The sequence below is a fragment of the Ostrea edulis genome, chromosome 8 (assembly GCF_947568905.1).
Source record: "Ostrea edulis chromosome 8, xbOstEdul1.1, whole genome shotgun sequence".
Lineage (NCBI taxonomy): Eukaryota > Metazoa > Mollusca > Bivalvia > Ostreida > Ostreidae > Ostrea > Ostrea edulis.
In genome coordinates, this window is record NC_079171.1 from 6,703,680 (window position 1) to 6,728,997 (window position 25,318).

The following is a 25,318-nucleotide window of genomic DNA, read 5'->3' on the forward strand; positions in this document are numbered from 1 at the left end:
ACTACGGATAACTATGTTTACCTGATCAAGATATAGGGCTCAAGGTGGGTGTGACCGGTCGACAGGGGATGCTTACTATTCATAGGTTCCTGATACCACCTCTGATGTGTCCAGAGGTCCATGTTTGTAAAACTCACTGTTTTGCATTGCTTATAGGAGTTATGAGATCGATCACTGTTCTTTATCTTCAGCTTTCACTGAATTATTTTCAAAACATAGATAAAACAGATTACGGTACATTATTGATTGATGTAAAACTTATACGGTACCAATTTTGATGCACCAGATGCGCATTTCGACAAATAATGTCTCTTCAGTGATGCTCAACCGAAATGTTTGAAATCCGAAATACCAATGAAGTTTTAGAGCTAGTATAGCCAAAACCAGCGTGCCAAAAAAGTGGAGTTAAATTCGTCTAAGGATAAGAGCTATACATGAGGGAGATAATCCTTAATTTTGAAGTGAATTTCTAAATTTTATAACAGCAATTAAATATACATCCGTATTTTCAAGCTAATAACGAAGTACTTAGCTACTGGGCTGTAAAGACCCTCGGGGACTAACAGTCCACCAGCAGAGGCCTCGACCCAGGGGTCATAATGTAAAACTTATACGGTACCAATTTTCATGCACCAGATGCGCATTTCGACATGTAATGCCTCTTCAGTGATGCTCAGCTGAAATGTTTGAAATCCGAAATAACAATGAAGTTTTAGAGCTGTTATAGCCAAAACCAGCGTGCTAAAAAATGGAGTCAAATTCGTCTAAGGATAAGAACTATACATGAGGGAAATAATCCTTAATTTTGAAATGAATTTCTAAATTTTATAACAGCAATTAAATATACATCTGTATTTTCAAGCTAGTGACGAAGTACTTAGCTAGTTATATCCAGTATGTGACAGTGATTGGGTCACGTTGTTAAGCTATTTTGTTATAACTAGTTTGTGACAAGTTTCGATTCTATTAACAGGATAGTTTGTCATCAATAGTTTGTGACACGTGTTGATTCTATTAACAAGATATTTTGTTATTACAAGTTTGTGACAAAGGTTGAATTTCATTGATAAGAGATTTTGTTATAACTAGTCTGTGGTAATTGTCGGGTTCCATCAATGATATATTCTGTTATAACTAGTCTGTGACAAGGGTCGCGTTCCATTAATAAGATATTCTGTTATAACTAGTCTGTGACAAGGATTGGTTTCCATTATTATGATATTTTGTCATAACTAGTCTGTGATACGGGTTTAATTCCATTAATAAGATATTTTACTATACCTAGTCTGTGACAAGGGTTGGATTCCATTAATAAGATATTTTGTTATAACTAGCCTGTGACAAGGGTTGGGTTCCATTAATAAGATATTTTGTTACTACCAGTCGGTGACAAGGGTTGGATTCCATTAATAAGATGTTTTGTTATAACTAGTCTGTGACAAGAATTGCGTTCCATTAATAAGATATTTCATGATAATTAGTTTATCACAAGGGTTGGGTTCATTAATAAGATGTTTTGTTATAACTAGTCTGTGACAAGGGTAGGGTTCCATTAATAAGATATTTTGTTATAACTAGTCTGTGACAAGGGTCGGGTACCATTAATAAGATATTTTGATATCACTAGTTTTTGATAAGGGTTGGATTCTTTTAATAAGGTATTTTGTCATTGCTAGTTTGTGACAAGTGTCGGGTTCCATTAATAAGATATTTTGTTATAACTAGTCTGTGACAAGGGTTGGGTTCTATTAATAAGATATTTTGTTATAACTTGTCTGTGACAAGGGTTGGATTACATTAATAAAAGATTTTGTTATAACTAGCCTGTGACAAGGGTTGGGTTGCGTTAATAAGACATTTTTTATAACTAGTCTGTGACAAGGGTTGCGTTCTATTAATAAGATATGTTTTAGTACTACTCTGTGACAAGGGTTGGATTACATTAATAAGATATTTTGTTATTACTAGTCTGTGACAAAGGTTGGGTTGCATTTGGAGTCAACTGCTATTGGTTCTCGGAGTAGAGTTCCACCTTTAAAGACGCCCAGGTGAGTAATGTCATTTCCACTTTAAGTAGAATTAAATTTTTATTGCACAATATTTTAATTCTATCGTGATATGTTCTCTTTTTCTGTTATGAACTAGTCAGATTTATGGGAAAAAACAGTAGTCAGTATCCTAATCCACCGATTTCCCTGTTGTGTACACAACTCATACTGAAGGTTAAGCTGTTAGTATGATGACTTATTGTAACATGACTTGAGTAATTCCTCCCTTATTTATAAGATTAACTGCAACAACAAAACCTCCACACTCCTAGAGATCGGGGGACCCTGGGAAGAAAGATGGATACATATGCGGAGTCTGTTGAAAGGTAAATCATTTTCTGTCAAATTTGAACGATCGTAGAATCGGGAATAAGTCGCATGTTTAAAAAAGGTAAATCATATAATTATAGGGAAGCGCATTATGCTATATTATCACATGTTTACTCCTTTATGCAGTGAATATTGCCTATCACAGTTCGGATCCAGAAACGAGCGTGCTCACTCTTACATATAGTCCATCTACGTCACGAAGGTGACCTAGTGCTACTGGTCTAGTCGTGACTATCCAGGGTAGGGCCAAACTTGTCATACAGTGTTAATACTATGTTTTACGTTATTGATACGAAATTAAAACAGAACATGTATTGAGAAGGAACACACGTACATGTATAGCCATTTACCAAAATTTGTCATCAACCTAGGCTTGGGGTTTTGGTATCAGGGTGAGGCCAAAGTGATCATCGCGATTAAATGTCTTTACTGTATCAAAACTAAATGCATATTTAAGTAAAGCAGAAAGAGGTCTAGCAAATTGTAAACTTAAATTGCAATCCCGGGGTTCTGATTGTAGAGCGGCCCCAGACTAGTCCTATAGTATACATGTATTTGCGAAATTATTTGTATCGATCGGTTTGCTTGTCTATCATCGTAGTTCAGTGATTAAAGCATTTGGCTGTTGAACCGCAGACCTCGAGTTCAAATCCGCCAAAGTCTTTTGCACATAAATGTTGAAATGGTTTTTGAAAATCATGTTTTTCTCCAAATTTGCATATTTTCTGCCCGTTTATCCAAATATGAATATGTTCTGTCTGTTTGATATTTATACCTATTATATATCACTATATATTTTATAATTGAATCAAGTCATACTGATTTGAGAAACTATTTTTAGGAGTATCCAGATAGTGGCGGATTAAAGGGGGTCCAGCTATTTCTAGGTGTAGTGAGCCACATCAATAATTCTTAATTCTTATAAATGAAACGTTGATTGTTTTCAATATCAAAATAAGTGAAGAGGGGTGTGTGTATGTTTCAGCAACACTGTATTTTTGTATGATTGCTTATGAGTGTTGTGGAATTATATCTAGGAAAAATATTCCAGTCACCTATAAAAGCATCTTAGTTACAAATAGCAACTAATAATACGTTAAGGATGCATACTACGTCAGCGAAATTTGATATGGATGAAAAGTGGAAGATATGTACAACGATATTATGAAATCGTAAACTTACAAATAAAAAAAATAAGCCTCCGCTAGACTCAAACCCGCAGTCTACAGTTCAGCAGTCAAAGCGCTAAACTACTGAGTTACTCAACTAGGCGATGGCGTCTTTCAGATGCATAGACAAATATGGCTGAAATGTATATATTCATCCATGTTTTCAATGGAAATCAGTCAGCTAGGCAATGTTGTTTTAAATGAATAGATGAATCGTGTTGGTATCTATATTTTAGTCCATGTTTTAAAAGGAAGTCAGCCATTATAACGATGTAGAGTACCTCCTTAAAGGCAGTTACTATTTAAATATTTTTATCTGACAGGGTATAAAGGAGTCTGGCTTGGTATAACGGACTTCCTCATAGACGGAGTGTTTCTTTCTGCCTCTACTGCAAGCAGAGTTTACTACACCAGTTGGAAATCTGGGCAGCCTGACGGCGGACAACTGGAAAGCTGCGGGATGTTTGAACCGGCGGAAGGAGCGTGGAGTAAACACATCAGGTTGATGCCAAAGAATGGGACATGGAGCGACACGTCATGTGACGGGCAGTTAGAGTTTGTTTGTGAAAAGAAAGGATGGCGGAGATGGAGATCTGTGTATCGAAGATATTAAAGAACATTCAAAGTCGTTCTTTTAATAACATGGTGTTGTGTGGATCATTTTTATACAATCTTCAGTTACTGTAGAATTATTTAAATTCGTGGGGGCCAATTTTCGTGGATTGCTGAATTCTTACGGGTTCATGGGGACGTAAGTTCGTAGATTTATATATTTGTAAGATTCTTGTATATTAGTTGTCCTTATTCTTTGAGGATGTAAATTCGTGGGTGAGAAGTACCCATGAATTCCACGAAAACTGAGCCACCACTAATGATTTCATAGTATTTAGTAGCAACTGTTATTGGAATACATATTCCGTAATAATGAGTAATACGGTTTTACAGATCAGAAACTTCAATCCAAGTTAGAGAGGGTATTAGTTTCCGTTTTGATCACCGATTATAACTCTCGGACTCCATTTTCTTTATTTTCTTGTTATGTGTTTTAAGGGACTTCCGTGGGTAAGTGGTTAGAGCATCGCGCTCAAAATCACACGGACTCTCACCTCTGGTCGGAGTGGGTTCGAATCCCGCTCGCACCGGTAAATGAGAAAGTTTCCCAGTTTACTCTCGTAAGGTCGGTGGTCTCTTCCCAGGTACATTGTATCTGGGCTCTCTCTTCCATCAATAATAACTGGGCGCCACCAGATAACTGAAAAATTGTTGAGTGTGGTGGAAAACATTTAAACGATCAATTAGTCAACCATTCAATCAATTATCCCTCTGTGATGTGCAAAGGGATAATGCTGCACTAGAGCGTGGTGTGCAACAATTAAAAGGATGTTGCATGAAAGTGTGATGTGCAACAAGAGAGTGTTACGTTATGACATTGTGTTTCCATATTGCAAACTTATAAAGGAACCATAACCCCTCCAGAAAATGGAAGTTTGTGTAGCGCAATTCATGAAGAACATTTGAATATGTTAACTAAACTGCCAGACTAAACAGGAAAATTGTTCACAATACACAAATGGAGGATAACGAACAGTGATGTATCTTATAAATCATATAAAGAAAACAAACTTAAGAGTTGGACAAAGACAAACCCATTGGATCACAAGTGGTGGGATCAGGTACTTAGGAGGGGTAAGCATCCCCTGTTGATCGACCACACGATGTAGGAGTAAGCATCCCCTATAGACTGTCACACCCTATAACTCTGTAATAATCAGAGTTTACTTATTTTGCCTTTGTCATACCCTTCACTTTATTCATTGGTTTAAGTGTATATACGTCGCTTTAAAATTCAGTAGACACATGAAAGTGATATTGATTAATACATGTGTATACAGGTGTGTGGCGTTGGGGTGTTCTTATTGAATAAATCCGTGTTTCCCCCTTTTGTTCTATGAACAAAACTCAAGTGGTTTTATGATGTCTTGGCCATTTTGTTTTAGTCCCCTGGTGATAAATATATAAATATATATATATATATATATATATATATATATAGAGAGAGAGAGAGAGAGAGAGAGATAGAGAGAGAGAGAGAGAGAGAGAGAGAGAGAGAGAGAGAGAGAGAGAGAGAGAATGTTTAATAAAAGTTTATTCACATCCTATGCGGTGAGTTAAGAACTAAATGTGATATAATATAGAATTCAGGGAGTCATGAACCACTCTATCATTGTTTTAACACGTGGTTTCGATGACGAATTGTGGCTACGCTTTTACATGTCACATGGTATTTGGGGAAGGGAATGAGATACGGTTACTTGACGTAATGAAGATCATGCACTGTAGGCCTACATGACATATGACGTTTGAAATAATTAGCAATGGTCATAGAATAATGAATTTCAAATACAAATACTTGCTTTAAGTGATGATTATTGAGCATATAACTGTATATGTACTACATTTACCACCCTATCTATACACTCTATAATTGAAATAATAGTGTTGTAATAAAGGAAAATTGCCTGGTGGGATTGTTTAGGGGTAAGAACCACTGTATAGTGTTTAACGTCCCTCTTGAGAAATTTCCACTCAGATTGAGACGTCACCATTCCCGATGAAGGACTTCTAATTTAGGCCTATGTTCTACGTTCGGTGCTCACAGCCTTTGAGTAGGATGGAATCTTTATCGTACAACACCTGATGTGAAAAGGGATCTCGGTTTGTGCGGTGTCCTCCGAAGGATCGCTCAATTTAGTCACTTCTTACAAGCAAAGGGAACTGAGAACGTTTTCTAATCCGAATCCCCAGGGGAATTTTAGGAGCAACTATACTGTCTTGTGATAAAGGAAAATCGCCGGGGGGGGGGGGGGTAGTAGGGTGCAAGCCCTTAACACACCCAACACAGTGTTGTAATAAAGTATCTCCGCGCTGAAATCTTCCTTTGATTCAATGACTTAACTGTACATATGATAATGTTTGATTTCTATATGATATTTTTTTTAATTTGGTGTTTTCATATGGGGGGGGGGGTAAGTGATGCACGATACGATAATTATATATTGAGCGGGAAGATTGAGTGCGTGTTAATTTCCTTCCTCGTATCGAGTCAGTACAGAATCAGCGGAGGAAAAAGGTGATTTTCTGCCATTTGTTTGTAAAGCCAGCGTTTCTTATAACAAATTACGGATTCCTTACCTAGAGGTGGATCTAGGACTTAAGGAGCGTTATGTAGTGAGTAATTGTTGCAATCTCCCCTCCGGATTTTTTTTTTTAATTGAAGCAGAATCCAAAGTTCTGAGGTGTTTAATTTTATTGTCGTTGTTTTTTTTTTTTTTTTTTTTTATTTATTTTTTATCAGAAAACAATCCGAATATAATATATTCGATTGAAAAGTTAGACAAAGTAAGCATTTATAAATCATGAGTAACTTTGTTTTAGTATAATAGAATGATGTCAAAAATTAACTCTGGGTTGTTGCATGTACAAATACAAAGTGGAACGTGACCCGAATGTTCTCAATTAAACAATGAAATGCTTTCTTTGTTTTTTTTCATCGGTTGATGAAGGTAGCTAGTGTTGTAGAAAAAAAAATGCATAACCCATTTCTAACATGAATACGTTTCATACATCTGCCCACCTCAACTGAATAAAAAAAAAGTATAGATCTAGAAATTTTGGTAATATGGTCTTTTGAGTTTTTGGCGATCACTCTTACATCATATTATGCACAAGCATCCTTGGTACACTTATTTACAGGTTTTCTCGCTAAGTGTGTCCATTCGATGTCCCGGTCTATATCAATGTTATTATGGATGGTCAATGCAATTATCAACTTTCAGGGGAGGGTAGGATGGGGGCATCCTCAGTCTATAATATCTCCAAAAAAAATGGCATATGAATTGATTGATTACTGATTATTATCTATATTGTGAAACTTTGATAATTAAAGAAATTATGTAGAATACAATTTTACTGATTTTTGTTAAAATTCCAATACAATTTGTGTAGTTTTTACAATCGAAGGAATTATGCTTAGATCCTGGATGGGGAAATATTCATTTGTTGTCAAAGGGGGAAAGGTACCCTTTATTGGTAGTAAAAGAACCTCAATCAATAAATTCCTGTATGTATTGAATAGTCTCTAGAAATATGAATTTCTTAATACATGTATTTAATATATGGAAGTAGAATTGAATCTAGGCTGTTCTGGTCATTATATTCATCATAATTTTCATACATTTATGTTGCTGGAATGTTCATAATAATGTTTGTTTCTTGGATCTAAATGTACTATTTTCTAACAGTGTTGAGACATTTATCACATTCAAATCAATTTTTAAGTACCAGGATACAAAACTAACTAGAAAATATGAGAGATCAAGTCTTTTTTTAACTTGATTTTCGCACTTGACAATTAAGTTGAGGTTGAACTCCAATAATTAAATCAAAATGTACATAACCAACAAGTTTAACAAATCAAAAAACACACATCATCAGTTTATAATCATAATAATTCATAATATTGTTAATTTTAAAAATGCAAACCATACGTTTTAACTTTATTATCAAAATTTCTTTTTATTCCTTTATTTCTATTATGATTTTAATTTTCGTTATTTAAAAGTTTTTAACTTACATTCTGATCAACTTTGGATTCCCCAGGAGAATGTTCTGATCATGATCAACACCCCTGTTTCAATAGAAAAAATGCAGAGAATGTTTTCTATTTATAATTTAGATCTGGAAACAATTCCTAATATGTTCATCACTCATCCATGTTTGTTACCTGTTGGACTTTTTCCCTTTGTTCTTGCAAGTTTTACCATTTGTGAATTTTCCTTGGAAAAAGAAAAAAAATCATGGAACAGCTAGGGTTTCAAATTACTGCTCACCCACTCGCATTGGCGACTATACTTTGCTTGTGGGCACCCCAGATTTCTGTGGTGACCGTAATTGTCTGATCAACATTTTTCTTTCCCACCGATCCAAGTCCTAATACAGTAAAACATCTGTATCTCGAATATGGTTTATCTCGAATACCCCGCTTCAGAGTCGAAGTCGACCGCCGGTCCCGGCCGTTTTCCCTATATAAATGATTAAAAAAAAGATTTTTCGAACACAGTAATCTCGAATACCCCACTTTATATGTTGAAGTATTTTCAGGGTCCCATACCCTAAATTCACCTGGTTTATCTCGAAGTCGATTTTCCGCCCTGCTTAACATACCTGGCGTCATAAAGTCACATATTCACACCGGCGGCTACATCAATTATAATTAATGACCGCTAATCCACACTCGCCTTTTCCGGGTAGACCCAGGTCGCAATAAATGGTTCAACAGCTTGGGTGATTAGTGAAGCTTCCAACATTACGGCTAAAGTTCGCCACCAATTAGGAACTAACACACCCGATTCCGGGGATGGTGTTTTGAATGACACACGCTCTATCATTAACATGTGGGTTAGATAAACGCACAAAATCATCGAAGTACGCTTGAAGGTAATGCTCTTAATAATGATAATGCATTTGATAACACACGCTTCATCATTAAAACTAGTACTGAGAAAACACAAAAAATTATTTAATAAACATTTAAAAGCTTTTTTTTTAATCCCTCCTTTTTTGTTTCTTACGTGATAGGTTCTTTCATTACAACGCAATAACTACATCCCAGTCGACCCTGGACATCAGTGAACCTAAATTAGCATACAGGCACGATCATCGTAATTTTGAAACACATTGTGAATTCAATTGGGTGTTTATTTATATTAAAAAACCCGAAATGTTTGTCTTTGAAATTCCACAATATTAAATTATCAACTTGTATTAAACTATATGAAACAGCAACGGAGTTGCTGTTTATAATGCAAATCCCATACTATGCATCAAATATCCTCCTTCAAAAAAATATCCAAGATTGATTTTGGATATCTCGAACCCCCGGATATCTCGAAATTTGTTCGAGGTCCCTCGGACTTCGAGATAGAGATAGTTTACTGTATAAATAATGTTTAATTTCCAGTTGCCACTTTGTAAAACATTCCCGAGGTATCAAATTACAAAACGTAATTAAACCAGAAGTTGAACAATGCAAGGGTTACTTCAAACAAAAAGAAAGTGTGTGTTTTTGCCAAAGTGGAAAGAAGGGGAGAATATAGCTCAACAACGACGAAAAGGGGATGGCATGTGCTGTGTGTACAAAACATGACACGAAAGGTCCAATCATTATGACAGCTTGCCCGAGTTATAAACTTGACAGCATTGTAAAGCTGAGAAATTGCATAAAAAGTCTGATGAAGCATGTTTTGCAGTCAGATGCCATGAGAGAGAGAGAGAGAGAGAGAGAGAGAGAGAGAGAGAGAGAGAGAGAGAGAGAGAGAGAGAGAGAGAGAGAGAGAGATTTGAAACAATAAGGAAATGGAAACAGAATTTGAATATTGATATTTCAATTTTTCAAATAAAACACAATGTAACCTGATATTTATTTTCTTGTAAAATAAACAACAAGTTATTCAATTATTTATGCAGGGGCTACTAAAATTTCATGTGGGCTAAAATGATTTCTTATTCAGGGGCCCACTTGGCCCCCAAGGTAGTCATAGTCGAAGTTGGAACCCTGAAGGAAATGTGTATTTGTAAAGAATTTCCATTGGTTTGACTTTCTACGAAGGGAAATTTTCCAATATTTTCAAAATGTCCGCTACGCTACTATCACAAAATCTTTTACAATTTCGAATGAATTTAACATATCTTTCCTTATCAACTTCCAGTCTTCCTTCAACATTTTCATAAATCAAAGAAATTGGTTCAAATAAATATCAATGTATCTCAGTTTCATGCATAATTGACTAACATTATAGTTAATAACCAGACATGTTTGAGTTGTGAAAGTCATTTAATTTAAAAAATATCCGTAATTGTTTTAAGTAATTATAAATGTTAGTTTACGTGTTACATTGCATCTAAAGTATTGTTCTTGATTTGGTTTTAAAATCCTGAAATGTCAAAGACCATTTGTCCTTGTTGTAATATCTCAACATCACTATTGTCTGGTTCAAGACAGGGACGATCCAAGAATTGCGGTTACAGGGGGCACCACTTTATGAGGTAGGAGGTCTGGAGGCCGCCTTGAGGTCACCAGTGGGTCAAGGGCAAATCCCTGGTGGGGGCCCAAGGGGCGAAGCAAAAGTAGTACGCATCTATTTCATCACAATAATAATTTGATTAAAATGTTGTTGAATATTAAACAGTTTTGGAACACATCCCCTATAGCGAGATATTCTCGCTAAAACGCGAGTATCCCTCTTTAGCGAGAAAGTAAACATTACCATAAACAGGTATTTTGGCGTCTTTATTGAAAATAATGGCAAATCCCTTGCAACGCTGAATAAATGTGACACAAACTCAACATGATGCGAATTGTTTCTATGAAATTGAAAACATAGTAAAAAAAATTGCATATAAAAGTTGCTACGTAAGAGGGAGGCAGTCTGAAATCCAATACACATAGTGTCTTTGTTTTGATTAATATATTTGCAGAAGTATCCAACATGTTAGCACTTTTTCTTCTTTTCACGTGAAACACGAAGGGATGTACTCCACAGGCGTTTTTCTCAGTTGTACGGGATATATTTAATCTCGCTAGAGAGGGATAATCGCGTTTTTTTAGAATATCTTGCTATAGGGGAAGTGTTCCCAACCCGCTGAATAGGGTTGTTGTGATGATAGGAAATTCGGGGAAATAATTCTGTTGGCGTGGACAATTAGATGTCCGAGGCCAAGTTGCGAATGATTTAAAATAAATCTTTAAAATTGATATGTTTAGTACTGCTTCCATTTTAATTGTCTTATATAAAAAAGACTCATTAGATATTCATGGGACTCATCAAATTTTCGTGGGACTCAATATGCTTATAAACCACGAGTCCGGTACTTGTCTTCAAGAATTTCTAGTGACAACCCTGATAATCGCGTTTTAGCGAGAATATCTCGCTATAAGGGGAAGTTTTCCCAACCTGTCAAACATGACATCAGATTTCATGAATAACATGAAAAGTTGATATTTCAAATTCTTATCATGCCAATATTGAACTGTTAGGGCTTAAAATGACAAACTTACAATAGCCATAAAATAACAATTAAGTATATCTGTTTATAATACCCTGTTAGGCATGCATACACTGCACTGTAGTTGTACTAGACTATTACTCACGACTAGCTTTCCCCAGTCGTCGTCATATGCAGCCCCGTTGTCAATAATGCACATCTAATGAAAGTTTCAAGTTAATGCTGCTAAAACTAAATATGACACACATAACTATATTAGTGGTCAATAAAGTACGCCTACTACCGTTTTATCACAAGTTCCAAATTGACCAAAGTGTCAGAACATTATGGTTTTCCGTCATCTGGTTCTCCTAACTGAAGACCAGTTTACATTTCAAGAGTAAGCTAATCAACGCTACGTGCAGTCACATACGATTTGAATAATACGTCCCTAACGCGGTTGTCCAAATCGACAGCATAAATATAGACATGATATGAAATGGTTATTATAAACCAATCCGATTACCTAACTCATAAACATATGTGAAGACAGAATGAAAGAAATATATGTCATGATATATCGGACCTGGTTTTAGACACCACTGGTGAAAGCTGATGTAAACATCTAAGAACAGTTGAATTTTATTTTCTACTGATAAAGTATATCATATGCCTAATTAATGATATCATTATCATAAACATCCTTTATTTAAATTTATTACTTTTTTTAGATAAAAAAAATCTTCAATTACTTATTTTGTATAGTTTAGTATGAATCTCCTCTCTCTCTCTCTCTCTCTCTCTCTCTCTCTCTCTCTCTCTCTCTCTCTCTCTCTCTCTCTCTCTCTCTCTCTCTCTCTCTCTCTCTCTCTCTCTCAAAATGATACATGAGATCTAACAAACACATTATTCGTAAAATGGAATAAAAAAAAAATTTTGTGACAATATTTTTGGTTCGTGGTTTTTTTTTTTATTACAGTGGAGTATCAATCATGTGTACTTATACTACCTTTACTATTATTACATGCAGTGTGGTTATGCACACACACACACACACACACACACACACACACACACACACACACACACACACACACACACACACACACACACAAACACACACACACACACACACACACACACACACACACACACACACACACACACACATATATATATATATATATATATATATATATGTATTTCTGACTGTTTTGTATTAGGATACACGGTGGTACTTACATGTAATACAAATAAAGTATTTTCATGTTCAAAATGTTTCGTGTATGAACATTGTTCATACTAATAGTGTATATTTTGCTCTTGTTTCGTTCTTTTCTTTTTATCAGATAGTTGAGCAAACACTATACTATGTTGCAGCAATGATAACAAGAAATATAAACAATATCAGTAACTCTCGGGGTGTTGTTATGTGCATCTGAAGTTTAATTGGATGAAAAGTTTAATATTGAAAAAAAAAATCACCTGAAAAGCACTACATTTCTCCACGCGACTCTATTTAATCGCACATCGGAAAAAGATTATTTACTGCATGCGTCCTGTTGCTTTTCCAAACAACACATCGAAAACTCAGTAAATAATAATGATAACAATAAAAATAATAAGTAGACACGATTTCGTTGTGAGCAACGAAAAGGTCGTCCTTTAAAATTTCGAAATGATCTGTTCAATTTTTTTCTTACGTTATCCCTTATAAATCATTATTTACATGGACAATTGTATGTGAATGATTCTTAACAAATTACTTCCACTGCATTTTTTCATATTAAGGAAACACACCTTTTATACCTTCGTAGAACCCTATCTAAGGGATTGACGCTATACACTTTATATTGTTGAATACATTTCCTCATAACCAACAGCTTTTGTTTTACAACGTTTAACACGTTTTCGGTTTGCGACATGTATTGATGAGACGGTCCCTGATTTCCTAAGATGGGAATGTAAGACAGTATTGAATGATGCTATGTTGTTAGGGCCATATTCTGACCTATTTATGTGCTATACTGTTACACAAGATAGTTCTGGTTTAAGAGTTAGAGAGTATTGAAGTTTGTTACATAATTTCAATGTCTATCTCGCATCACGTAATGAATGATCATGTTCTGGACATCATTTTAGTTTCTGGGATATTTAGAATATGTTTGATACTTCTCCGCTCCTTATTTAAGACATTGATCCCTAACACTTGATATGGTCTAATAGGTATCCTCACTGTCTACAACTTTTGTTCTATCACGTTTAACATAATGATTTTATTTTCAAGAAACATAAAATATTCAGATTTAAAGACCATCGCCATAATTCCTTAAAAAAACGTAAGAAAAAATTTGAAAATGATATATTGCTTAGAGTTAAATTTTGACAAATGTGTTTTGATAATGCTTACAAAATATTATCCGTTTAAGAGATAGACAGTATAAAATTTCGAATATTATTCCCTTAGAAATTCCTTAATACAAAATAAATGAATATTTTGTTGACATCAGCACCTACTGAACTTCACAACAAACAGCTTTGCTTAAATACCGCTTAACAAATTGTGTTTCATTTATGATATATTTACAAAATACGTTGTATGTTTCTTGGTCCTCTTTTGAAGGGACTAGTCCTTCCAACGGCATAGGGCTGATAAGGACTTGTCATTATCTACAACTTTTATGCTATAATGTTTAACATTTTTTTTAGTTTTCAAAATATATAGAATATTGAGTTTTACAGGCCTTCTCCTAAATGTTGTGAAATTGGCGGGGCGTAAGACAAAATGTGAAGCTGTCATACTGTTTCTATATTCATATGAAGCAGAATTCATTCGAAAACTTTTACGTGAGACGATAAAATCGCTTGCTGTGGCCTTCAATTCGACATTTAGATATATCGACGACGTTTTGTCTATTAACAATACTGACTTTCATCCATATGTCGATTCAATATATCCATGTGAGCACGAATTAAAAGACACCACAGCGTCGTTCACTTCTGCTTCATACTTTATTGAAAGTAGACATTAACGGCAAACTTACAACTCAACTGTATGACAAACGGGATGATTTCAGCTTCTCCATCGTCAACTTCTGATATTTATATAGCAATATTACATCATTACCTGCATATGGTATTTATATTTCTCAACTGATTCGATACGCACGAACTTGTTCTGCGTATGGCCAGTTTTTAAATCGAGGCACTATTGACAAATAAGTTGATGATAGTCTCCATTAAAGTCAGCATTTCGCAACTTCTATTTGCCTATTAGAGAACTATTTTTCTAATTGAATAGCATCACACTCTCCGATATGTGGTAATGTATATTGTCGTCCGTAACATGTGTAACGGACGACCGGGTGTCCGGGTATCGCAGAGGTAGCGCTCTCGCTTCCCACCGCTGCGACCCGAGTTCAATCCCCATGATCGGCAGTGGTTGTATGTGAGAGGGTATGACGGTCGCCCGCTCGGACACGTGGATTTCATCCGGGTACTCCGGTTTCCTCCTACAAAAATTACCCCTAGCGCAAACATCCGTGCATCAAAAGAAACCCATTGGGAATAAGCTTCTGCGCTTTCATGGGTTATCCTTGGCATTTATGTACGTATGTGTGTATGTATGTATACACCAGATAAACATTTATTTATTTATTCTATCGATGTTGTTAACTAAATGGGTGGGTTTTACGCAAACTGTATGTACTATTACAGGTATTTACAGGTTTTAAATGTTGAAAAGAAGAAAAATACATGTAACACATGTGTAAGAACTCACCAGAAATGAAAAAAAAAACCCGAACTTAATGCACATTTACGCATCAATATCAAACATTCATATATGAAGTTTTCAACAACATATCACCTTTGAGATGACAAATCAAATGTAAAATTAGACATACAGTGTATTATACTGATGCTTGATACTTTCACAACATCCACACCAACAATAAACTAAAAGTTTCACAACATCCACACCAACAATAAATTAAAAGTTTCACAACATCCACACCAACAATAAACTAAAAGTTTCACAACATCCACACCAACAATAAACTAAACGTTTCACAACATCCACACCAACAATAAACTAAAAGTTTCACAACATCCACACCAACAATAAACTAAAAGTTTCACAACATCCACACCAACAATCAACTAAAAGTTTCACAACATCCACACCACCAATAATCTAAAAGTTTCACAACATCCACACCAACAATCAACTAAAAGTTTCACAACATCCACACCAACAATAAACTAAAAGCTTCACAACATCCACACCAACAATAAACTAAAAGTTTCACAACATCCACACCAACAATAAACTAAAAGTTTCACAACATCCACACCAACAATAAACTAAAAGTTTCACAACATCCACACCAACAATAAACTAAAAGTTTCACAACATCCACACCAACAATAAACTAAAAGTTTCACAACATCCACACTAACAATAAACTAAAAGTTTCACAGCATCCACACCAACAATAAACTAAAAGTTTCACCTTTTCTTACAACGTCTTTCATGCCATGGCCACGTCAAACAGAAGATGTAAACATAGGTAGTGTTTACCCCCCTTTGTCAAACGCTTGGCATTAAAAAGTGAGAATTGCGGATTTTTCGGGTATGACTATATAAAGGATGGGGACTACCGTGCTCCGACAGGCGTTGACACGTTAAAGAACCCGCACTGTAAGTATAAACCCGTGGTATTTCACTTGCAGCTGGTGCTGTCTCAATATGAGGCGATGAGATATATTAGTTTCATGTGGTATTTTTATATAGTTTCATTATTCACTGCCACCCGGTAAATTTAAAATACACGACTTCGAAATATACCATTATCGACTATGTAAACAACACACATGTAAAATGAGATTGTAGGGAGTTGTAACTATATTACTTATTTGTTTTACGTCCCGTGGCTAAATTTGGCAGCCCCTCACCGGCAATGGTGAAGTCTCTATATGAGTGAAATATTCTCGAGATGGACGTTAAACAATATTCATTCAATCAATTAATACGTCCTGCGAAAAAAAAATATATCACATGGAAACGTCGTTATTGGATCGTCTAAAGCACCATTAAGGTGAACATTACTACTAACCTAATGTGGAAGCAGATATCTTTTCTTCCTTTAATAGATGGTTTCAACACTAACATCACGGTAACGTAGACAATATCACCTTTCCTAAACAGTATAGCATTAAGTACGTTGGGTTATTTGGTAACCAAGAAAAACGGGTTAGATTGAAAATGTATATGATTTTGTGTGTGCATTTTGTGTCAAATTTGATTGCATGTATTTGTACAACTCATTTGATTGATGAAATCCAAGAAAAAAGTCTCTAAATTTTTATCTTTAATAGTAGTACAAAAGCATTTTATACACTTTATTTCAAAGTTTACAACTTCAAATTTTGTTGAAAAATAACAGAAGAATCTGTATCAGCACTTAAGTGTGATATTTTCAACTTTTCACGATTATAGGTATACTTTGCATTATATATTTTATATGGTTGTGTGTATAGTATCAAATCTACAAATATAGTTCATGTATGTCAGCTATTAACAAGTTAAGTCCAACAAAAGCTTGCTCCATTGTTTCAAATAATTGGACCTTAGTGTGCAAAAATGTTCACTTCTTGTGAAGTATGCAGCCTTATTTTCAGTACGAAAGGGTTTTAAAGCATTAATTGATAAATATAATATATTTTCTTTTTTTTATTATTCTTCAGGACTTGGAAAAGTAATATTACAAACAGTTTTGTAGAAAAGTGATGAACAATAGAATACCAGGGGCATAATTGTAATAACGTGTACAGAGTACAGTCCGCAGCCCTATACCATTAAATGAATTACTATATTCAGAAACTGTCATACAATAAGCAAACTGTCCACTGAAGTCATGAAACTTCAGATTATACAACTTTCTATGTTATCGTAAATTCAACTACCATACAAGAATTTTTTTGTCAAAATAATTTTGCACGAAACGTCTATGGTAATTAATGCAAAACTTATACAGTACCTATTTTGATGCAGCAGATGCGCATTTCGACAAATAATGTCTCTTCAGTGATGCTCAAGTCGAAATTAAGTTATATTTCAAATGAAATAAGTTTGGTCTCATAAAGGAAAAAAAAAAATCATGAATAGTTTTCAAAATTCAGATACTTTTAAGAAAATAGGTGTGAAGCTTGATAACTGACTGCGACACCAAAAAATCCACCTTGATTGCGTTTTATTGATTTTTGATGAATAGTTAGGGGGAGGGGAGGGGCAAACATAAAACCCGTGAGATTCTGTCCTGTAAGAAACTTTAAAGGAAAACGAGGTTTGTATAGTGTTATTTATACACATGCTTGTTTCTCTTTATTAATCGATTAGTTTCAGCAGTCATCACATTTAGTTTTAAAGGTTAAGGATATGAGTGAAAACTATGTAAATTTGGTTTTTGGTCAGACAATGAATTTTGGTCCTTAAAACGAACCATTTCAACTGTAACAATATCGGGCCCTCTCCACATCAGTAACAGAAATGAGATGTTTGTTACATTTCTACTGTAACGATATCAGATCCTCTCCACATTCAGTACCGGAAATGAGATATCTGTTACATCTCTACTGTAACAATATCGGGCCCTCTCCACATCAGTGCCGGAAATGAGATTGGTGTTACAGCGTGTTGGACTGCATCGTGTAGTTCGGTGGGAGAATATATAAAGTCATAAAACATCAATTTCTTTCCAGTATTTATTTCATAAAGAATCAGGACTCCTGCGTGGAACAGGTGACACCGATATCGTGAAAGTGGTTACAGTTGTTCACACCCCAGGGCTTCCGCGGACATTCTTCAATCGTTGTCTCATTTCCAACACACGCCAAGTCAGCCATCCATATTGGACCACTTCCGTAACCATGTTTTTCAAATGTGCCAGACCTAATTTTAAAAGTCGTATTATAAATACATTGTATTTCAGTATATAACTGTATTTTGATTATTTGACAATGGAATATTATTTGTATCGATCATTTTAGGGCTTTATATAATTCTTGTACTGGACCTTGTATTCACGTTTGAAATTTAACACAAATTCTGACTCAAGCATGACGCAAAAGGCTTTCGTACATACCCTGGATATCCTAGTTGACGACAAATCACTTTCACTTCTTCCACACCAAACCCGTTCATACAAATGGTACCCCATATACCAAACGCTTGGATTTCTACACGTCCCTTTGTCTCATATAACCCTCCTCTTAGTCTGACCTTTACGTTCGGTTCTGGAAAATAATGTTCCCCAATCATATCGATATACCCTACCTATCAATACAAAGGTGATAATAACGAAACGGTCAATTTCATTTTTAAAACTAAATATACATGAGGGCATTATTCTCTCATCTCTATTTTAATGAGAGGATGTGGGGCGAAGTTAACAAATGACAGTACACGACTTACTCCCAGAAAGACATAGCACGCCAGCGTCTTCAATGTGATCACAGTTATGATCTCCAAATGGCTTATGTACACATTTTCCGAGTTCCGTCTCGTTACCCACGCACTCTACCGCATCTAACAAGATCAAACCTCTGCCAAATCCTAGAACGCCCTCGGAAACAGCCACAGCGGTAGCACTAAACAATGATATTTACAAACAACAGTAAAACTAAACATTGATAATTACAAACAACAGTAAAACTAAACATTGATAATTGCATACAACAGTAAAACTAAACAGTGACAATTACAAACAACAGTAAAACTAATCATTGATAATTACAAACAACAGTAAAACTAAACAGTGATAATTACAAGCAACAATACAATTAAACAGTGATAATGATATACAACAGTAAAACTAAACATTGATAATTACAAACAACAGTAAAACTAAAAAGTGATAATTACAAACAACAGTAAAACTAAACATTGATAATTACAAGTACCAGTACATTTAGCATTTCGTAGATTCTGTGGTGGTTACAATGGCTTAATTTTCAAATACAAGTTAACACTGGGGGGAATGCTCCCTGACGTGTTTCAAACCGATTGGTACACTGTTCTTTACATACTAATTACACCAACAATATATAGGGTTCATGGCAGGTGTAACCAGTCCATAGGACATGCTTATTCCTCCTAGGCATCTGATCCCACCTATGGTTGTACATGCTTACTCCTCCTAGGCATCTGATTCCACTTATGAATGTCCATGCTTACTACTACTAGGTATCTGATCCCACCTATGGTTCTGCATGCTTAGTCCTCCTAGGCATTTGATCCCACCTATGGTTATCCATGCTTACTCCTCCTAGGCATCTGATCCCACCTATGATTGTCCAGTGATCCATGTTTGTCCTACTTTTGAGTTTGTATTCTGTATTATGAGATTGATCACCGTTCGTTATTTTCACTTTTTATGGAATAGGCAAATATATTGGGGCAAATGATTGCATTTCAAATTAACTGATTCAGACAACATACGAATGTTTTTACGTACATGACAATACACGTGCATCACGTACCTATTGAATGATCAAAATATATACCCTGTATGTCCAAGCATATTGCAAACCACCCGAGCGTCTTTCTCATCCCATTCTTCGTCACAGACGGTTCCCCATGTGTTGTTTACGAGGATTTCTACTCGACCCCCGGCTATTGTGATGTTGTCACAGTCCAAAGGTGCAAGCCTGACGGGATTCGCGGGTAGCAAAACTGTCGTATTACAAGATGAGAACGAAATTTCAAAATATAATTGTACACATTCCACGTTCCATTCACATCCGATTCTCTGACGCGTTATACCTCCTTAAGTTTTCTATGTTTAAGAATAGTTGATTAGAGAAGACTACATTTTCGCCATTGGCTTGTTTCTCAAAATTACGCGTAAATAATATTTTCAAGAATGAAATGTAAGGATTCTTAACTGGAAAGATTTTTGTGTTTTAAGACTTGTTCGGTGTATAATTGCTGTGATGTTGCATTTCGTCTCTGAATTAAAATTTCTAAAAACAAAATTCTAAAAAAGAATTACATTGTTAAATGTAATCCCACTAAGTGGGTAAAGAAACCATTATAATAATAATACCATTGCAAGTTTCCCCAGTCCACCCGTCCGGACAAACACACGTCCGAGAGGTGATCTTCGTCCCGCCATTTTCGCAGATTATGTCGGGGATTTTCTCTGAAAAAAATATATTGTACTTTCCAAAATATTGTTTTGCAGAAATAAACTTAACTATCTAATTTCTGCAGCATGACCAAATGATGTGAGTTTACCAAAAGACGTGATTTGATGTGTATACCGTTATATGCAGAATATTTGGCAGCCAGAAAAATACAACAACATGGACCGGCGTCTATAACAATCAACTAGTGAGTGTTTACAAACAGTTGTATGTTGATAATGAAGTAATCACAGTGAGAAATCCCAGTATGATGAAGTTCGAACGTTACGCTGTATGCAAGTAATGAAGGACAACTCTCAAAGAATACAGGGTCATAAACAGGCCACCGCTAAATGCTGATAGTTGTTTGTTTGTTTGTTTATTTCTTTGTTTGCTTCATGTTTCATTTGAGACTGTTTCACTCTTACGACAAGCAAGGATTACTGTAGACCTATTCTATTCCGGACACGCACGGAAATTGTTATTCCAAACCTAGTAACGTGCATAATCGTCATATAAATGGTAAGAATTCACGTCATTGTGACAAGACCTTTTTTGTGGTACAATAATTACTTTGGTACCAAACAAACATATCTTGTTTTTTTTAAATTCGTCATAATACATGAAAAAGTGAAGTTAGGGAACCCTGATAAATCTGACAATCCTATAAAGTAAGAGTAGCATAACCACAAAATTACCTGATATACATTGATCAGTTGAGTAATCATCCCCTGTTGACCGGTCACATCCGCAATGAAGTCTTTATTTTGATCAGGTAAACGGAGTAATTCGTAGTCAAAATCAATATGTACAGAACAACCTTACAATTGATATGAAATACGTCGGACAGCGCTCGGCTTGCATTTGTACACTAAAACGTTCTAATGGCGATACCGTTTGCGAAATGCTGACTTTAAACGAGACTATTGATACTCCTGTAACATAAACTTATTTGTCATTAGGTTGTCTTGATTCCGAAATTCACTATACGCATGCTAGTACATGGTGCTAATGAATATCAAATGAGTTGAAAGACAAAGAAACATATTCAGGTGATAATGGATTATCGCCACATAAATTTGAAAAGTTGACAATAGAAGCTGAAATCATCCCGTTTGTCATGAAGTTGAGTTGTCAGTTTGCCGTTAATGTCTACTTCCAATAAAATATTAAAGTATGAAGCAGGTGTGGAAGACTCATTGGTGTCTTTTATTTCGAGTTATCATGGATGTGTTGAATCGACACTTGTGAATTATGATAGGTATTGTTAATAAATAAAACGTGCTCAATACATCTAAATGTCGAAGTAAAGGTCACAACACATATACTGTTTTTATCCTGCCTTGCAATATTGTAAAAAAGTCGGGTATTGAAGGAGTCCAATCTGTGTTCATGGGAATTCCAACAATGTTGAAAGATCTGATCACCAAAGACAACTGAATCTACTTATCTTCTTTGATAACAAGATATACAGTGTGTGTATTAAATAGAAACTTACTTTGACAACGTCTTCCAGTCCAGCATGATGGGCAGATGCATTTCCGAGCAAATTTGGTTTCATAACAGGTACCACCGTTTTCACAAAGAGTGTTTATATATTCCGCTGTTAAGACAACATTTTTGTTAAAGGAAGTTAACCTTTCAATTGCATTGTATTTCATAACTCTTCTGATAATGCAGTTAATTTATACGTCTAACAGATTGATTGATTGATTGATTAGCTGTTAACGTCGTTGACGCAATATTTCAGCCGTTTTACGATGGGTAACTAAATGAAATATGATTGGTTTTGAAAAGTGTTTGACTTTCCATGACGCCTTCCAACAAGCATACTCTTTTTCGAAAAACAGAAAAACGATCCTCAGCATGCCAAGAGGGTTGTATTCAAATCCTGTTTGATAAAAATCGCATTATCCTAAAAATTGTATAGTAATTTGATTTTTAATATTTGTACAAAATAGTTCTTGCAATAAATACACCTTTTGTAAAGTATATTTCGTGTGGGATAATAACTTGCACATTCTATAAGAATGTGATGTTAGTTAATGGACAGCCAGTCACCAGATACGCATTTTGGCTAAAGTGCTATGTGAAGTAAGAATGACCACTTACTCCAGGCGTTTAAGAACGGAGTTGCATGGTATACTTACTTTGTATTGAATAGAATATATATATGAGTTGGAATCTAACAGAAGTTTACTTAATGTAGTAAAACGATAGTGTTGCTTTGAAAGATCTAAAACGTATGGATGATCAACATTCATGTAGCTTATCGACTACAAAGAAATTGTGAGTCATTTTAAATATCCAAAGGCAAATTGAATAGCCTATGTTTCGGCAGAATGGAGTGTTGCTTCATTGGTAATTTCAATAGAGAAGACGTAGTGTGTCAGTACTGCAATAGCAGGGACTGTATGTTGGTCTTTTGAAACATCTGTATCAATCTGAATTTTATAATTTTCGACTGTTATTTTGGAGAGTACGAACTTTGTTTCAGAGGTTTAAATTTTAAAAAAATGAGGTGGTTTCATATTTCACATCGCGGTTACCTACTAGTCGGGTGTTCGTTTTCAAACCGGGATGTCCGTGTTTGCATCTCGACTCTGACTCCGAGTCATTACATAATCCTGAAATTTACTATGTTTGGATATATTTAAATTACTATTGTTTTTTCCAACTTTCAAAAAATCAATAGAGACAAGGATTTCCTCGAAAAATGACAACTTAATATCACGTGAAACGAATTGAAGCTTACAGCTGAAAATCGACAGACTGGAAGTTAGCAAAATATTACCTTTCTTGATCTTAATATGGACGATTGATTTTGAAGTTTTCATTAATCCTATAGATAAGACGAGATTCCGAGAAGGACAAACAAGGAAGCACAAAACATTAGAGTTATCTATCTTGATCAGGTAAATGGAGTGATCCATAGTCAAACACATAATGTATAGACAACCTTACCCGAGCAAGGCCAGCTGTCTTCAGCCGCAGCACTGACGAAAACCGCAACACTCAGAATGCAAATCTAACAAAACGAAAATGTTGATATTCATATAACTGTGGAATCATTAGAATTCGTGGTGACTCAATTTTCGAAGAATCCGTGCTACACTTACACACGAATTTACATCCTTAACGAATAAAGACACCTATTATTATTTTTTAGAGTTATATTTCATACAAATATCTAAAACAACGAAATTACGTCGCCGCGAATCCGTAAAAATTCAGCAATCCATAAAATTGACCCCATGTATTTAAATGATTCTATAGAATTAATGAATATTAATGTGCATATAATGTGTGCAATGATGTAAGATGATGAACAAAAGTAAATGATTGACAAAAATAAGGGAGTACTTCACCAGTTGTATTGTCTGAGGTCACAACTATAGTGGTTATTAGCTTCTTCTGAAGTAAATGCAGGGAACTAGAAGTTTTTAGAATATGAAAGCAACAGGCGTGACATTATATTACAAACTTCATATATTATATGGTAATCATCGATTGCAACGTAAAGAAAATGTCACAAGAAACACGTATATACAGGACGAAGTCGTACAGCAAATTCCCAAAAGATCGATGTGGGATAGGACATGGTATTTATAATAAACTGAATGAATGAAGGACCATGATGTAAACCCACAGCAGAAATGAAATGTTGTATCAGTGACGTACTCGTTCACTCACCAATATTTAGAGTTCTTCAATACAAGTTCACTTACCTTTAACCAGAGCATGGTGTGTTGACCACCAGAACACTGGACAACAGCTCAGTGTCTTCCTCTTATTTATATTCTCTAGCTGAACTTGACGAGCTGTGATTGGTTGAAATGATGTAATTATGTAACGTGCAACGTTTATTCATCAACTTGCAGTCTTAAATATTTAGAATTATAGAGGAATGAGATGGTGATTTCCGCTCCACTGATGGGTAAACAAAACACAAAAGAAGATATTGTGAAAACAACGTACATATTCAATGAAATAGTAATGTTTCGATTTGTATTGGGATACCAAAGTAAGGGAACAGTATTGCCGAAAAAAATATCAGTACACCATCCATTTTCGTCGTTCTAATTCATTGTTTATTTTCATTCATTGTTTCCAGGAATAGACAATACCAAAGGCTAACAATTTGGGAATTTATGAATAATCACCAACCTTTTAAACGATATGAACAAGGCTAATGTTTTGCGGCTAAACGGTCAGACTGGAATTCAACTTTCCGTTTAAACATAGAATTTTAATAAACACAGTTAAACCTTTATACAGATAGACTGGATATATCTTATTAATGATCGAACCTTTAATCCATATAATAGCACCCTCAGAAAGTGTACACTTAAGTTACTAATTCATTTTCTCACGTTTCCGTCATTATGACGTCAACGAATAATACTATGTGTAAACTCTTCCAAATACTAGAGCTAGTTCAGCTTTGATCAAGCAGTCCCTCATTGTATTTCTAAAAAAAAAAATAATTCTCTTCTAACCCAAAATCCTCTCACTGCATAATTAAGGTATGGGGAGGTTCAA

General features: G+C 35.1%; 1 protein-coding gene across 1 annotated transcript; it reads right to left on the reverse strand.

Moving 5' to 3' along the window:
* Positions 1 to 18,370: 18,370 nt before the first annotated feature.
* On the reverse strand, positions 18,371 to 20,301 carry LOC125662217 (scavenger receptor cysteine-rich type 1 protein M130-like). Its single transcript, XM_048894398.2, has 4 exons — positions 20,156 to 20,301; positions 19,065 to 19,240; positions 18,736 to 18,886; positions 18,371 to 18,542 (listed from the first exon to the last, which is right to left on the reverse strand). The coding sequence occupies exons 1-4, from the start codon at positions 20,170 to 20,172 to the stop codon at positions 18,371 to 18,373; spliced, it is 516 nt and encodes a 171-aa protein (XP_048750355.2). The 5' UTR covers positions 20,173 to 20,301.
* Positions 20,302 to 25,318: the final 5,017 nt, after the last annotated feature.